This window comes from Ceratina calcarata, unplaced genomic scaffold (genome assembly GCF_001652005.2).
Source record: "Ceratina calcarata isolate Rehan_Ccalc_2016 unplaced genomic scaffold, ASM165200v1 scaffold115, whole genome shotgun sequence".
Classification (NCBI taxonomy): domain Eukaryota; kingdom Metazoa; phylum Arthropoda; class Insecta; order Hymenoptera; family Apidae; genus Ceratina; species Ceratina calcarata.
Window position 1 is genome coordinate 372,617 of NW_017132445.1, and position 17,515 is coordinate 390,131.

The window sequence follows — 17,515 nt, forward strand, 5'->3', positions numbered from 1 at the left end:
ATAGCCAATACATCCTTAAATGAAAGAAAAGAAACGATTCTCATTTCATCGTTTATCTTAAATCTGCCAATTTTTATATTTATTAAAATATCGTAATATTCATACTCCTGTAATGTCTTGTTCGATTCAACGTTTTAAAACATGTAAGGCTTATGAAAGCTGTACGAAATGGAATGGTGGATGGGGCTATTACTCACGTTGTTTTGAAGGTCCGGATTGCAACCCGCCAGCAGGAGCTCGCGGCAGCTTTGGTTGTGGCCGTTTTGGCAGGCAAGGTGGAGCGGCGCAAATCCGGCCAGATTCCTCGCATGTAGGGGTGCTCGCTGAGTCCCAAGAGCCTTCGCCAGAGCGGCCACCGTCCTGCTATATCCGCGCCAGGACGCTTCATGCAATGCTGAATTTCCATGCTGAAACACAAGTCGATCGTCAACTCCCATAAGATTGCCATACTTTAGTAACCTCTGCTTCTATCAATACAACAATGATTGTCTGGCGTGACTTGTCTTTATCGATCAACTCTGTACAGTTAAGAGACTCCGACAACTGATTAAACTACTCGAGACTAGAGCATATTTTACATTTTACGGCTTATCCCGACTGGTTTTCTTGTACTTCACGCAATAACAGCGGCTTGAACGCGTCGATCGCATAGTTAGAGCGCACGGGAACACGTAAACGTTCGAATGGAGACGTGAAACCGTTCGAGCTTATCGTGGGCGGTTCCCTTCTTCGAGGCGGATAACGTCGCGCACTACATCACAAGATGCCTATTCAATTTAGATCAGCCACACCATTTTCGTTCGAAGGAACGTCGAGGATATGCCATTCTGTGGATACGATACCGTTCTTTCACGGATTACGTTGTTCCACGGTGTCGCATTTTAAGCTATCGTCTTATTTTGTTTTAAATACTGCATAGTTATTCGCTCATACGTTTAAATATTCGTAATAAATATGCAGTGACATTTGTTTAAAATCCGCGGTGTCATTGTATGCATTCAATGTGCAGAAACCTGAAACCCCATCAAATCTGAATTAAACGTCTTGAACTTTGAACTGACAATACGTTTCAGATTTCAAATCCGGACGAACGCGTTTATGAAATTCATTTTAAACTTGTTTTGATAGTTTCTGAAAATTATCAATAAATGACACTGATTCCAAGTAAAGGATTTCTTAACTACGGTGTCAAATGGTTGATGTGCGCGCACATCACACGGGTAAGTACACCCGGCCTCGATTTTCTCCCTTTGCACGGGCAATTTACTGACGATGTCCCGCGGCGAGGAAGAAGAAGACCCAGCCCAAGTATTGGTTTCACGCGGTGACGATCTCGCTTGCTCTTTTTTCCCTCAATGCTCCGTTTCGCGGGAACGAAATTTCCACGGATCTCGGGAACGAATCTCACAAAATTGTTTCGTATCCGGTTAAATTATATCTTCGATGATAGCTTGCGATATTTCGCACGAGAATTTCAAGGAAATAAAATTGTTCAGTATAACGAATTGCTCTTGCCGATTAAGGCTTTCTACAAATACATAAATTCTGAGTGTAATTATTAATTACAGTATTACAGATTTTCTCATGTGCTCAGTCGTATTTTTATAATTTTATTTAATTATACATTTCACAGTTTTAAGAAACGAGCAGGGGTATATTTATCCAGGCTGTTGAACTTACTGTCTCTCCCGCGTCTACCCTAACCCGTATCTTCCTCTTTGACCCTGAAAGGCGCGATCACGACGCGCCTCGTCGTCGAGCCATCGCGTCGATAGGTACCTATATATCCGTATGGACAACGACGCGCGACGAGGATGGGTCAAGCGTGCCCTTTCGTGGCGACCGCTCCAAGGGTCACCACGATGCTATCGCTCAACCGAACCGAGGAGAGGAAGAGAACGTCTCGAAGCGCGTGGACCTAACGTCCACGGTTGTACGTGCACGCTTGGACCTCCGGAGGACTCGGAAGTCGCCGCGGGGATGGCCATGCATCATCCGATTTTTTCGCACCGCGATTCTTCCTCCATTGTTCGCCTGACGGCAACTTCTTCTGAGTCTCGATTGATAGATGAGATTTTTGACACTTTCGTTAAAGGCGTTTTATGAACCCCGAAGAAATCTTGTAGAAAGAATGCGTACGATATCCGAGATTTCAAAAATATGGCAATCGGATATTATAATGCGTGCAATTAGAAATAGAAGCTATGGCAAAGATAAAAATATTGTAACAGAATTGTGTAAGCTCATTCTATTTTATAAACTTATAAAATAAGAATCTGCTTGTTCTAATAATTTGATACATGGCATTGACGATTGTAACACAACTTTACAACATATTTTCAAGTATTGTTAAACAGACGAATAAAGTTTAATTCCTATAAAGTTTCGATATTAACCAGATCAGATAGACATTGCAAGACGTTCCCAGTCGCGAGACCTAACGAGCAGGAAGTGAAAGAGGAAGACCCATAGAGTGCTTTGAAACCCTTGATGGCACTTTAGCCCTCGTGGCGATTGTTAAGAGTTTTCCAACGAAGCAGACGCGCACAGGACCCAGTATTGGGCGATTAGTCTTCTTGAAGTTTCTTAATCGTTCGGTCGGGAGGCCCGCAGCGAGTCGATCAGAGATTTTGATGAAGTCCACCGGCCGTTACGCGGAACGCGTCCTGATAGATGGATGCTCTCGCCGGGATAAAGGTGTAATGTTCTAAGGGACATAGGAACTGACGCGCGGGTAATAAGATGCGTCGCCTGACAGTGACGTCGCGGTAATGGATGTTCGATGTCGTTTCATGAGATAGATAAAAAAAAATGTTTAATTCATTTTTCAATGATTACAATATTTTGATTGATGTCATTTATCTTAGAACGAATTCTAAAAGCAGGTCAATGCACTCGTGGTTAGATAACTTTCACGAAATGCATGTTTCCTGAAACCTAAGGGTAAGTTTGTTAGATGACTTGATAAGGTAGTCCGATCAAATTTGTCCTACGTTATTAGAGACGCATGGCTGGGAGAGGAATGCGGGAGAAAATTGAAAGACGTTTAAGGAGGGTCTATCATTACATAGTTTGTTCACGAAATTGTCCATACTATGTACTCGGCATGAACGAGCATGCTTCTCGATAATCATCGCGAACGGTACAAGGAAATTCTTATGTCCATGCATTCCGACACGATCTCGCTCTCGATGTGGACTCTGTGACAATCCACGTACATACATATGTACTTCGAGTTTCTATTTATTATATGTTCAAATTATATCATATCGCTTTTCCACTTCTCTTTTATTTCGAGTTAAGAATTTATTGCTCTTCTCTTCCTTACTGAGATACTTTACCGAATCAGAAATTGCTATCAATTGATCGATCCACCGATTACCCGTTCATTCCGACACAAACAGGCACTTCAAAACTGGAATTACTTTCGTACAAACAAAAACTGTTTATGACTGATTCTACATTCTAAACAGCGACTGTAGTAAGATAAAAACGTGAAGCCAGTAGCCCGTCTCATCTACCAAACACCCTGTCCCATTTCCTTCTCATCTGTTGGATAGCTGGTCCAAGCAAGAAGAGGCAATACTAGCCATCATCGGCAGTGAGGAAAACTGGCCAGAAGCAGAGTAAGAAGAGGATCACGCCTTTATTCAGGCCGCGAATCGATTGGATCGATCCATCAGTGGGTCGTATCGTGCGTAATAACGAGACGAGATACCGGCGCGGAGGACGCGTGTAGCGCGGCGTGTTGCGCTCGGGCGCGAGCGTGTGCCACGGTTCATTGACCACCGAGGCGTCTGCCATGCCGTTCGCCAGCTTAGGCCAGGTTCTCCTCTCGGCGCTGAGCGAGCAAGCTCGCAACGAATGCCGAGGCTCCTTCCACGAGCTTTTTTTACTCTCATTGCGAGCACTGCGCTTTAAAGCCGAATCTACACCTCGTGGAACCAGTGCCCTTCCTGCTTTCTTTCCATTAATTTCATCAGTGTTCGATGTCAATATCGTTATTGCTTATTATAAGCTCTCATGATATCAATATCATTATTAAAAATTCTTAATATCAATATTTAGTTATTCTGAACATGCTTGCGAGCAACCAATAATTTCGACACTAAAAAGTAGACTCGGATAAATTGAGGATGGATGACCGTACTGGAAAATCGTGTTTTTTTTAGCAATAAAAAAATTTAACGTCCTGCGTTCGATCGGTGTAGTGTTGGCTTAACCGCGGACCAGATGCGGCTCGCATGGAAGAACAAACCACAATGTAGTGAGGAGCCAGGGGCGGACAAGGCGCGAACCGATGCTGACATTCCTCTAATTTCACCGTCGCCCCCTTTGTCTTCTTCTTTTAACTTCAACCATACGCCACACGCACCTCCCCCTCCGCGAACCGGTTACAGGTTGCAGGCTGCTCCGATGCTCTGCACTCACCCCTGCTAAATCTTAACGCGAGATCGGCTCGCCCGATAACGAGACTCGCGCTTTCTCACGACTCGTGCCCGAGTTTCGAATCGCTCTCGAATTCTTCTCGACCCGAGCCATTATAATTGATTTCATTTTGATTGCAGGGGGGAATCGGTAATGAATATGTTCCGGTAAAGTATAAATAAAGAACTCTTGTCAGTGAGAAGAAAATGCACTGAGAAATGGTAATTCAGTTATTAATAAATTATCTGTTCTCAGATTTTATCTACGTAAACAGGTTGATTCTAATTTATAGAGAGAATTGATAGTGAACGTCTGACGAAAATGTAGATGAATAAAAATATTATGTATTATTTTCATAATAAAATGCAATAATTTTACTGTTGATAAATTGTGTTTTTAATTAATCAAAAAACAGAATGTTATAAACGATCGGTTGGAAATGGTGAGTACAGTAATAAGAGCGAGCGCGTCAAAACTTGGTTGATTTATGGAGCACCGGTGCTGCAATCGATAGAATTTTGTTTAAATGCTACACCCAGCGCGAGATCGAACGAGAGATATTGTCGGGTTTCATGCTTTTAACGAGTACGTTTTAATACCGATTCATTAAACCTCGAGGAAATGAGTGTCAGCGATTATTCTCCATGTACCGAAGATTGGTTACGTGCTTGTCAATCGCTGAAAGATGATTTTGTGAAAGATATCATAATTCACTTTCGAGTCTCTCATCTGAATTTCTTTTATGCCTCGAAAATCACAATATGAAGGTCAATTTTGGGATTCTCTATATCCTCGGACTTTTATATGTATATTCTGCAATGTGCAATTTTTCTAAATCGGCAGTCTACTAATAACTATCATCAACGACATGATCCATCTAATACCTGGAAACTACAAACGCGTCTCGTTAGATCAAAGCCGGGATCTTAGAATGCAACGAGCGTTAAGTATAAGTCGGTGCGCGTCAAGTTCAATAGCGTTTTATATCACGGCGAATTCAATGAGCTGGGAACAGGATCCGACGAATGCAGAGGGCAGATTCCTTGATGCGTCCCTGACACGTACCACTCGGAAAGCCAATCGGTGGTGCCGGGCTTTGTAAAGAAGATCCTTGCTCGCGGCATTGTTGCATGTGCATAATATGCGCCGGCCATTATACCAGCTCGCGTCACGAACAAGCGTTGCCGGACCCTTTTACACGAGATTTAACTACTCGACGTACCGCGTCCGGATCGCAGCCAAAAAATCTACTCAATAGCAGAAGTTCAACTTGGGAACAATGGCCATAATAATTAACTGATAAATATTAATATACAGGACAGAGTATCATTTAAAATTGTCCATTAGGCATTGATTTCATTATACAGGGTGTCTGAGACTTTGCCGGACAAATCTGTATAGTCCGACAGAAACTTGGTTGAAAATCATTGAACAACGACTTCTCACTGATTCACTGAATGTAATAGAATAGTGTTGCAATAATAATCCTCGCAATTGTCACGTGAAACGATCACGAAGTGAAAACCGAGAGTTCGCCAATAAAGGAAAAAGGAATGGGTATAAATGAGAAGAAAAGAAATTGGAAGCTGAAGGTAGTAGGTGCGATATCTGATCGGTGCGGTGCGGTGGCGAGATTTAAAACACACACAGAGAGTGTTTTCGCAACCGCAACTCGTTCGCGGTTTTACAGCCGCGAGGGGAATTCAGATCGTTTCCAGCCTCGATGTTTATTCGTCGTTTGGTTCCCCTTCAATGATCCACGAACAACGCGCCATTCGCTTTACCTCGAGCTTTATTACAAACTTCGTCTCTGTTTGTTCAAGGCAAATTCAAACGCATCAAAAAATGAGACACACGTTTCAATCATTATTGCGTGTCGTGCTGTGATAACGGCCTGTTTGTCTCAGATTTATATGATTAAAAAATCCGACTGTATTTCCTCATGCAATCTTGATTATTCCAAACAATTTTTGCATGTATTACAAGAAATGTTGGATTTTCGTGAATTAAAATAAGAATCATATCATTAATATAATCATATCATAAAATATGTCTATTTTCTCTTATTGTTTAAAATTTTACAAGAATTTCCTAATAAGAACAAATTGATCGATCGATTGATCATGATGATACGATGAAAACGATGGAATCCGATTCCTGTTTCTAAGCAGTGGACCCCAGCAAAAATCGCGAAAACTTCCCCGACTCGTGATCATTCCCGTGCTCACGACCTATCCTTCCTTTTTTCGGCCCTGTATAAGGATCCCGTTCGCAAAACACTAACTATAAGATTGCCGAGGTTTACCAGCTTCTTCTTTACCCGTTCGTCCCTTTTTTATTTTCTAATTGATAGTTACGTCCTCCGCTAATGTAACATCATTTATCATGTAAACGAACATGGCCGGGCGTAAAAACTGGATGGAATTTCAAGGGGAAACAAGAACTCACGAATTCTCGTACTCTTTCTCAAAAGTAATAGAAACCTATTTGTCATCTAATAGTAGAAACGTGACCTTTACAATTCTTAGTAATATTGTCGAAAAAATCAACTTTTTCTTTATAATAAATTACACTTAAAAATGCTGAAACACCAGAGTCTCTACCATTCACTATTAACATACAGCAACCTGTTCTATCGTTTGAAACGGGGAAAGAGCGTAACGAAGCGGGCGCATTATCATTCGAAGCGACATGCGTTTCGAAACGGGAAGAAAGGGGATGCTCCGTGGAATTGTTTGACTCGAAAAAAGGGAGTGCAGGAACTCGGTCTTGTTCTCCGTCCGCGGGTACTTGCTTGACTCTGGCACACGCGAGTAAGGACAAATGCGCGCACGCCCACGAAGCGGCGGCCTCGCGATTCTAAATCACCGGTAAAACCTGGGCATTGTTAACTTCTGACGTTTCCACCGGTCGCAATGCATCAGTCCGTTGAAGATATCCGTTTACGCGAAACGGCCGCGCCGTTTTCTGCCCGTTTTAGATAAACGCCGCTCGCCGGCTACGGCTATTTCGAGCCCCGGACAGCTGCTGGAATCGAGCAAGGTGTGCCCACGGCTGCGGAGGGGAGCAAACCGTCGTAAGTAGCCAAGGATCATTATCGGGGAACAAGTTTCTCGGATAAGCGAATCAACGGCCCAGAGGCGCGATGGAACTTTGTTCAACCATTGTTCCGTGGTTTCCGCATGACGCCGAGGAAAATTTTGTGGTTTCGTTGAAAAACGTATGGAAATTGAAATGGAAAGACGATTCGAGGGAAAACGATTTGATTGCAGTGAAAACGTAGTAAAAGATTACTTAAAAAAATAGGTCTGTTCAAATTCTCTTGAAAAGTTGTCAAATAAAATCTTATTATGAATACGACGTGAGAAATTGTTCTAAGGTAAGATAAAATTATTTTGACAGGAATGCAATTTTTCATATTATTACGCTTACTCGATTCTTGAAACGATGAGAATTCTCAAAGCACCAAGCAGAAGATCGAATCACTGAAATCGTTTAAAACAACGCTCGCTTCGAACACCACTCATTACTCATTGAAATGAAGCTTCTATTCCATGACAAGATCATTAATCATGACTTATCGTCGAAGCGTACACAGGAAACGCGTTCATATGAATTTCTTTGCTCGTATTACGAGTTCTTTCCAATGCGTTGCCTACTAATTCTAACTATTGTGTTATAACACATTTCATAAAATCATTTACTCGATCATTTACTGTATGTCGTGAGTAGATTTTAATAATTTCATCATTTTAAAAATGTAATTTCTTAATTTTTTAATCAATTAATATATCGGAGCACTATAATTTGTTTATATCACCCTTTTATACTCAGTACTACAATTTCCCTCATTATAAACAATATAAATATTGATTTAATCAATGAGAAACAAATGAAATTGAAGAATCATCAACCTAGTTGGTATCTGAGAGTTTTATTATATACCGATCTCGTCATCTCATTCTAATACCGAGGTCCACCCATTGTCCGTGATCAATCAGGGTAAGCATGTAATTTATGTAACTTATTATTCAAGCACGGTATCGGAGCGAAGTTGTCGATCGTCGCGGGGCTATCTATCAGTCCCGAGTCATTAGAGATGAGTCGAGGCAGCCGCGATGCGAGAACGTAATGATCCTCCACCCTTCTTATCCTTTTTACATATACACCGAGCCACGTGAAGCAGGTTTAGAAGCGCTCACATTTATTAATCTTGCATTTTTCTAATCAAAAAATATCGCGACCTAAACTTGAGGAATATTATTCTCTATGACAAATATAAAAGTTCAATTAAGACGTTCTATTTGTCTCGACGTATTTGAAGTAGAATTAAATCTCATTGACGAGAGTCGAAACACGTTTAGACAGGGGATAAGATTAAGAATCGGTGATTCAGAGCAACGTTTCTAATTCCACGAGCCAGGGATCGAGCGACTAGCCAGTTAGGCGATCATCGTTACGGCCGGCGACAGGCGACGTGTAGCCGGTGTCGCTGTGGATGCTAGCTTCCGCGAACAGATCTGGATGCCGATTAAACGGGGGCCGGTGTTTGATATATACCTGCTGCGTGTCTGTTCTTGTACCCTCCACGGGTCTCGTGTTACTTTTCTTTTCACCTCGTTAGAACCTTTCTCGCGAAATCGTTAGGCCACGCGTAGTCGAACCTACGACGCGACGCGACGGGACGAGACGCGGCGCCCGTTTCCGGAACAGAATTTATAGTTTAATTAGCGTCGCGGTCGCGACACGTATCTCAGCCGCGTTCAAAACGCAGCGACAGGGGTAAGCCACTGGCAGCCAACCGGTACTCGAAGAGAGGGTTTCGCAAAGCTTCCGACAGATTCCCACGGCAGGTGGATAACATTTGTCCGAATAAATTGGAAATAGATTATCCTCCTTGGATAAATGAATAAAATTGTTTATTCGAATTCTGATTTTCATACAGGAGAAATCTTTTATAATATCGAATTAAAAAATCGTTCGTTCATATAAATGTAATATTTTCAGTTATCATTTGTACTTACAATCAGTGAAGAATAAATTGATACACAGATAGACCGTGAGAAAAGAGAAAGTTGGAGAAAAATAGGATTTCGCGATTAGGCGAGCGCGAGATCTAATTGCTCGTTTATGATAATTACCAAGGGGTTGAACTTTGCTTGGGAACTTATACGACTGAATCGTGAGAGAGAAAGCTTGATAACTAATAATCGGGCTTATATACCAAAAGAGAAAGCAGACAAATCTCGAACAATTTACTACGGAATATTCAGTGAAACAGTGAGGAGTCATTCTAATTGAAAATGATTTAGAGATAAACATTAAAGACAATTAGGGAACGTCGATCGACCGGAACCGGTGTTACGTATTAACATTCTGAGGCGTGAATTAGCCGTACCTAATCTCGTCATGCCGTAACGAACCTAATTTGCGTACAATGCCTACGGAACGGTTAAACAATGGTTTATCAAGCTGTCTATCTTTGTCTATATCCGCGATTATTGTTCCAACGTGAATGAATGAATCTAATTGCGATGCATTGAAAAAAGATGTCGCAAGATCTACGTCTGTGTGCGTTTAATAATGAAGCCAGATCGACGATAGTACAAAAATTCATTCAAGGTAAAACATGAACTGATAATTAATTGCATAAGTTTTAGCAACATCAAAAAGTATAATAAATTGTATGAGTCCTTGCAAGATTACGAAAATTATAATAATAAAATTGTACTGTTATATTTCTTATGGTTTCTATAGTTTGACCCGATTCGTATGTTGAAACAGACTGAAGTGTCGACTAGGCGTAAGAATGACCATAAAACGACAATAATGATTAAGAATCTTCCTAAAGTTCGGCCGACCATTCATCGTCGATAAAAGTCTAGATAATCCGAAGTAATGTCTAACTAAGTATCTACAAATGATGGTCTTCGTGTTTTGGTGGTCGTTTAATCTGAGAAGGTACACAATTTTCTGTTTATAGTACAGAACCGACAGGATTACTTTCGGACTACAGACGTTTGATTCAATTTTATAGAACATCATCAAACTATGAATTTTTACACTTTAGTAATGGATCTACAGATCAGAAATGTGAGAAAGACGCTGGAACAAAATCTAAGATCCAAGGAAATCGGTTTTATATTCTTCGAGCCTTTTTCGACTTCGTCTTGCTCGACCGAAACTGGCCGACGATCGTTAAAATCTTACCCTACTTTTATGGTTTACCATAAATTTCACCCGTCAAACGTCGGTGCTAGGCGTTTAAGACTTGTAATAACAGAGCTCGGTCCGAATCCTCCCATTCTCTGATAGCAATAGTCACGTTTTTATTTCCATTGAGCAAACTCTTCAAAAACACCCATTCTAGTTTCAGGCCAATGTATTTTAATATTTCCAATTATAATTTTTGTCATTATGTTTACTCATAGGAACAAGATATAGTTTTATCAGACAATAATGTACCACAATTTCTGAATGAATTTAGACTTCCAATCGATATTTACTGCAAACCAGTCACAGAGAAATCGAAAGTATCCTCGATTTCCAGACAACCGTGGCCCATTAGCTTCTCCGCCCGAGCGCACGTTGAATTCGCGGTATGTAGATGTCCCTTTCTCTCAGGAAGATGCATTGCACGCGGCAGCCGCGCGTTCCAGCTTCCTCCGTGCCCAAGGAAATCGGTGTTGCCCGGTGAAAAGAATACGGAATACCGCGGAGAATTCGCCAGGTATTATTCACCTCTTGGAAAAATGCCTCGCATTAATCCTGCGCCCAATAAGAAACCACGGATCACCTGCTTCCTCGGCTACACGCAATATTTCCATATAGAATCACCCCAGGCCATACGCAGCTGCCGCTTGTACTCTCGTACAGATCGGATCAACCTCTATGGTTCTAACATCAATATCCTTGAATGTACCATTAGATCTCATGATTCTTGTTGGAGATTTTTACATAAAATTACCTTATTAATTTGATGATCGAAGTTTGATTTAGAATTATGAATTTGATAGTTTAAGACCTTTGTCTTTTAGATTTTTGTTCAAAAGAAAATATTTATGGTACGAGCTTAAGGAATGTGTTTTAAACAATGATTGAAGCGATGCATTTGTCATTTAAATTGATAATAGTAATCTAAGATTGTCAAATTGAATTTGTGTACGTATAGAGAATATAATTTTTATGTTAAAAATGAAATTTTATGTAATCCTGTATGGACGATGTAAAATGTTGAAGTATAGGAAGCTGTTATGTTACTATCGAAGAAGATATCTTCTGGAGGGAAGCATTTTACCGTGTAAACAGGACGCGAGGGACTCGATTAGCACCCCAGGACCTATAGGTTCAAGGGCAAGAGCATTCCTCACTTCGCTCTCTTTATCTTGTGCTCTCCTCTCAACGGAAAACGTCTTACTACGTTAAGACAGAGAGATTCTTCTTCAATTCTACAGATTCCCGCTAGCTTGTTTTAATAAATCACTATGAAAATTTTACATATAAAAATGTATCAGTCAAATGGTATTGAATCAGTATTGATGTATAAGATTGTTTTGAGTTAGGAGAAATACGATTGCAGTAGACAGACGTAAAATCCGAAAATCTCTTCGGTTTCGTAACTACGGTTCTCAGTTGTTGCAGAACGCGAGCATGCATGAAGAGCTAACGGTTCTGCCAGTAATTTTCAAGTCATTTCACCGAGCGAACGCGAGATCGATCCCCGTCGGAGTGCAAGGTAAACAGGGTCCAGAAGAGGAAGCTGGAAGGACGCCGGGGATGAAAAATGTCCGCGCGAGATATGGTGGAAGGGAGCATTAAGAGGGTCTTAATCGATTTCAGTCCCCTCCTTGTTCTCTCTCTCCCTCTCGAGCGTCTCTTGGCGAACGATATAATCGGTCGGCCATGCAAATGGCGTGCCCTCTTCTTCCTCGACCGACTCATTGTCGAAGGAGCCGGACGGCCGGCGAAGGCTGCTGCATCGATTACACAGGATGCGCGGCAACGCAAATGAATTACGAGTCAATTGTGCCCGCGACCAGATGCAGGAAGCCGACGCGATCGAGGGCCTCTCGTCGCCGTAACCAAGGTACGTTATTGTAAGGGGAACCCGGTTTCACGAGAGCCTTTCCAGCCTCGTGATCGGCCGGCCACTCTGTTTTACGGTTTGATTATGAAACATGAAGTCGACCGTGCGATCGACCGACCCGATTCGCGATTACGACCCCGATTTTTTCAGATCAACTTCCGGGTTACCGAGACTCGTGGGAGTCGAGCTTGTAGTTACCTTAATTGGACAATTATCCATCGCGCGGTTTATTACTACTATAATCCACGATTATAAAACTGTTATTCATAAGAACGATTCGATATAAGATTTGCATTCGGATACGAAATACTGATTATAATATCGAAAATTAACAGTGAGAGACACGTGTCGCGTTTCTGTAATCTATTGAAAAATAGAAGAACGAGATTCTGAAATACTTGTATGGAGGAAGAACGGGGAAACGGCTGGTGGTTATAAATTCCACGGTCGATTTTCCAGGCCCGATACATACCACGGTTAACCGTTCCTCTGGGACGTCGCGAGATGCGTACGTTGCGTGCAACATATGTATTTTCTCGACCATTTCATTTAGACCACTCTCCTCCGTCGTGTTTCGCGTGACGTTCGAATAGCATAATGGAATCCTTTCTAACGCGACCGGCAAGAAATGTAAATTTGTCTCAGGTACACCTTCGTTCAAGTCTTCGGGAATGATGAAACATACGAGAAATGTTAAGAGCATCAATAAACAACTGTACAATTGTTTATACCGTTAGATACGGATATTGTTCGAATAATTGTTTATATTTTTAAGTACAATTTTATTGAAACAATTAATAAATTATCGTAAGATTTGTTATAGAATTAAATTATTTGTTTTATTAGACAATTAAGATTTACTATCAAATTTCTTGAGAGACGCGTTAAAGTTCTGAAGAGAAGTGTACGCATCCTTTGCGTGTTAAAGGGATTCCGAGTGCCCGTGGACGCAATAATTTACTGCGGCAATTATTGCAAGTTATCGAGAATTGTACAAGAAACGGTTTGCATGCCGTTGCGCGCCGGGAGTTGACCATCTGCTGTTACCATCAACACCGGGCATCCGGTTCGTTACATTTCTTGTACGAGCACCGCTTTTGCACCGTCTCGATTCCGCAGAATCGGAATCGGCACCGTTTCCCTACCTGTCGAAGGTGTTCCATCTGAGCTACTATAATTAGCAACGGGAATTGATTGAGTTTGCACCCGGACAATTTAGTAAAAGTCCAGCTCCTCGGTAAAAAGCCAAATGGATATTTCTATTTCTTATGACAGCCTCCTTTGCAATGCTAATTTTAATGAAATTTCTTCTTTTGCATGCAAACACAGCATACTTTTTTTTATGACTGACATATTTATCGCCAATTTATGTCGAACGTGCAGAATCGATTATCGTTTCACGTCAAAAATACCTGATGATTTGTATGCAAAATGAAACGTTCATAGCGATCAGTTGAAAAATGCATTTCACCTTGATTTTATCGTAATCATTGCATCATGCATGCATGTTTAATATTTTCTGTATTTTATGCATCGCAGCCAGCGTTTCGTAAACGAACAAAATATCTTATTTATACTTTTTGAAGAATCCTTTTTGTATTAACAGTGGATCTCGCATTAAGTGAAACATTTGCTCAATTTATGATAATAATACATCTCGCTGTCGGGACGGAAGAGGTTCGCTTTGTTCGCGAAACGTCTCCCTTTTTTTCGTCGAGAGACGCGCTCGCAGCTGCGCAATGATTCATTCTACCAGTTTAAGGCTACACTTTCTTGCGGTGTACGCGCAAGTACTTTACTCCCTTAGCGGAGCGGAGGCGCAAGTGGGCGGGTGCAGGTACTCTCAAATACGTGTAACGGCAAGAAACCTGAAGCAGCGTAATGCAACTATTTTCCGTCATTACGGAATCGCTGCGCGTACTCTGTGCCGCGCCGTGGCCATCCCGTTTTATCCCATTTTTAGAACGTTCCAACAAGAGACTTCTTACGTTCAAACGAATTTTAATACCTTTTTCTCAACGTCGTCTTGTTATCCACGGCTTTAGAGTTATTTTTACTTTTAGTAATTTTAAAATTATACCTATAGTGAAATTTCACCCCACTGGAATGGTGGCACTAATGTCTTTTGAATGAAACTGGACTTTGGTCTCATATTTGAAAGATATTTAATTAGGGATCTTTGAGAGATACTGTAAATACGAATTCTTAATATCTGTTTGTCATCCAGGCAATTTTGAAATCAGTCTCGAATTGATAATAATTTATCGAAGTAAAAGAAAATATTATTTCGTTGCTTAGAGCTGAATGAACGATTCATTAGAACGATAAATGGAATTGTGAGCACGTTCGGGAGCGACAGCGGCCAGTCACTGAATGTTAACGCTGAAAGGTAAAAAGCCTGACGACGAGCTACACCGGCACCGCGACCAGACGCCAAGTGTCAAGACATGCTTGTTACGTGACGGCCTCAAGAAGACTGACCGCTACACTTCCGTTCATCTAGTAATGATACGGCACAAAAGTGGAATCGTCAGAAAATAAACGTCGTTCAGGATACAAAACTACTGCACTCGTTATTTCTGTACTTATTTCATACGAAATTATCCTTTCTTAATTACGTATTTCATAAATTTATATTGACCATGTTTTCACAAAATCATTTCATTCAGAATTACGTATTTTCATTATATTGAATATGTACAAAATTGTAAAATGTAATAAAAGATTATAAATACAGTATATCTGTAATCAAAGTTCATTTTCATGTTCAAATTTGTAAAGGAAATAATACTTGGAATTTCGATTAAAAAATTGCTGTTCGTGGAAGGGTAGTTAATTTTTTCTACCCGCTACCGAAAGTGTAATTATTCGCACTTAGTTCCTCATTCTCTTGACTAAAAAACATTTTAATGAACGACCGTAATGAGCGACCGGGGAGATTATTGTCCTCTTTTCTCGCAACATCGATAATTCTGCGTTCGTTTCTGGTTCTTTCTGTTCTCGGTTGCCTCACTGAATCCGTGCTCCAGTCAATGTTTCCAAGTGCTTTCAGTTTTTATTTACTCCTATTCTTACATTTAGAAACGCGATCCAGAACGACTATAATAATGTTATGTACCTATGAGTTTATAAGAGAAGAATTTTTTTTTTATTATAGAAGTCATTGTTTCCAATAAAGAGAATGGATGGAATGCTAATATGATAATTGATTTAAATTAATTTTTCATTTTTACATTCCCAGGAAACTGTCAGATTGTTATGTATCTCTAACTTAATAAAAACGTTCTGACACTGTTCCCAATGTACAGAAGTGAAACGATAAAATTCTATTGATAGCGAACACGGAAAACGAGAGTATGTAATTTGTTATCAATCGTCACCGAAGTCGTCCCGCTCATCCATCATTTTCCATTTAGCAGCGATATGCTTTCGCATCGTTGGATGCAGCGACTGCATGAAATCATCTGGAATGATGTCTGTCGTACGACGAAGCAGAAATTTTAATCTACTTCGAACAACCATTACCTTTGATTAATCGTCGGCTGAAGAAGGATGAAAGTTTTCTGTCTATTTCACAATTAAACTCGACCATCGTCAACGCAGAAAACACGCCGAGGATAAAATGTGACTCATTTCTCCAGTGGCAAACTGGTTTCAAGTGTATCAACGAATTTTGGAGTCGATTGAAATTCTGTTCAGAATTGTATATTAATACTAACACTTTTTATATCACAAAAAATATATTGATTCGCAAATTGATCTTTTAAATAAACTGTGTATTCACTTGCTTTCAAACATAATTGATATTGATTTTTAGAGATGCCGTTTTGCGTTTTTACAATAATTTTATTGAAATTTGATATGAACTGTCCTATTTGACTAGCGAGATCAAAGTGGAAGCTATAACGGGAACCACGGTTGAAATGGCACAAACAGAACGATGATACGGACTATTACATCCCTCGAATAACTTCAGTCGCTTATCTACCTGATCTAATCGTGCACCGACGTAATTGACGCGTAAGCTACAAGTTGATACAACGAGCAACCTGTGCAGCAATGATAAATGTTGCACGATCTCTAGATACTGCTATGAGATACAATATTTTGATCACCTCTGATGGTTCATGTTTCTCAGCGACGTGTAAACCTACACGCAAATATTAAAAGATTCGTTCGACTATTGCAAAATAAATTTTAATGTATCGTTTATCGAAAGATTCCTTTCATCATTCAATTTTATCCCCGCAATATAGATAAAGAATGAATTATATTCTCTGCACATTTAAATCTTTCACAAACGTATTGAACTCGTAATCTGGTAATGATCGAGATTCAATGATCAACGAGCTAAAAAATCGAGGAGTCATGTTCTTACAACCGGCGCAATTAATTCCGGTATCATGAAAAAAACATTTGCCATGCCGTGACCGGTTAATTTATTCATCGTGGACCGGTTCCCTGTCTCTCTTCTCGTCGTATAATTCGTTCACGTGCATTCATTATTGACACACATTCGCGAAACGTGGACAAGATGAAAAAAAAAATTCTGAAAGGATGTAAATTACGTGACGACTGCACGATTTCGTTCCCGAGCTAATCAGACACGTTCAACTCGATCCATAGATAATTGTTATAGTCAGTGCAAACAAGTAAAGTAAATAATTTTCCAATTGAAATATACAGGCACGTTAAACAGGCACGTCTTAAGGCAATTTGCATCGTGTGCACCTGAAGTCTTATTTTGTTTTCTTAAACGCAAATAGAGAATCCATTTAAAACTGTATTTCCTGATTTTAAAAACATTCCTCAATTGGATTCACGATTAAATGTATGATAATCTTATTCCTTATGGGCAAATGCTATCAGAAATGAAACATCATCGAATGATTTTGAATCATGTTTAAGTTTTTATATAAAGAATAGCAAATGAATTGTAGAATGTATGGAAGCTTTATTGAGATGTGGGCAGGTAACTCTCCTCAGACAAGAATGTACCGT

The 17,515-nt window shown here is 40.4% G+C and overlaps 1 protein-coding gene across 9 annotated transcripts in view; it reads right to left on the reverse strand.

Annotated features, from left to right (window-relative positions):
• The window catches only part of dgo (ankyrin repeat domain containing protein 6 diego), a 100,321-nt gene that overhangs the window by 5,377 nt on the left and 77,429 nt on the right, over positions 1 to 17,515 (reverse strand). For all 9 annotated transcript variants that reach the window (XM_026812168.1, XM_026812164.1, XM_026812157.1 and 6 more), the window contains one exon: positions 198 to 407. In XM_026812168.1, coding sequence (XP_026667969.1) covers positions 198 to 407 — 210 coding nt within the window. The remainder of the gene's footprint in view (positions 1 to 197; positions 408 to 17,515) is intronic.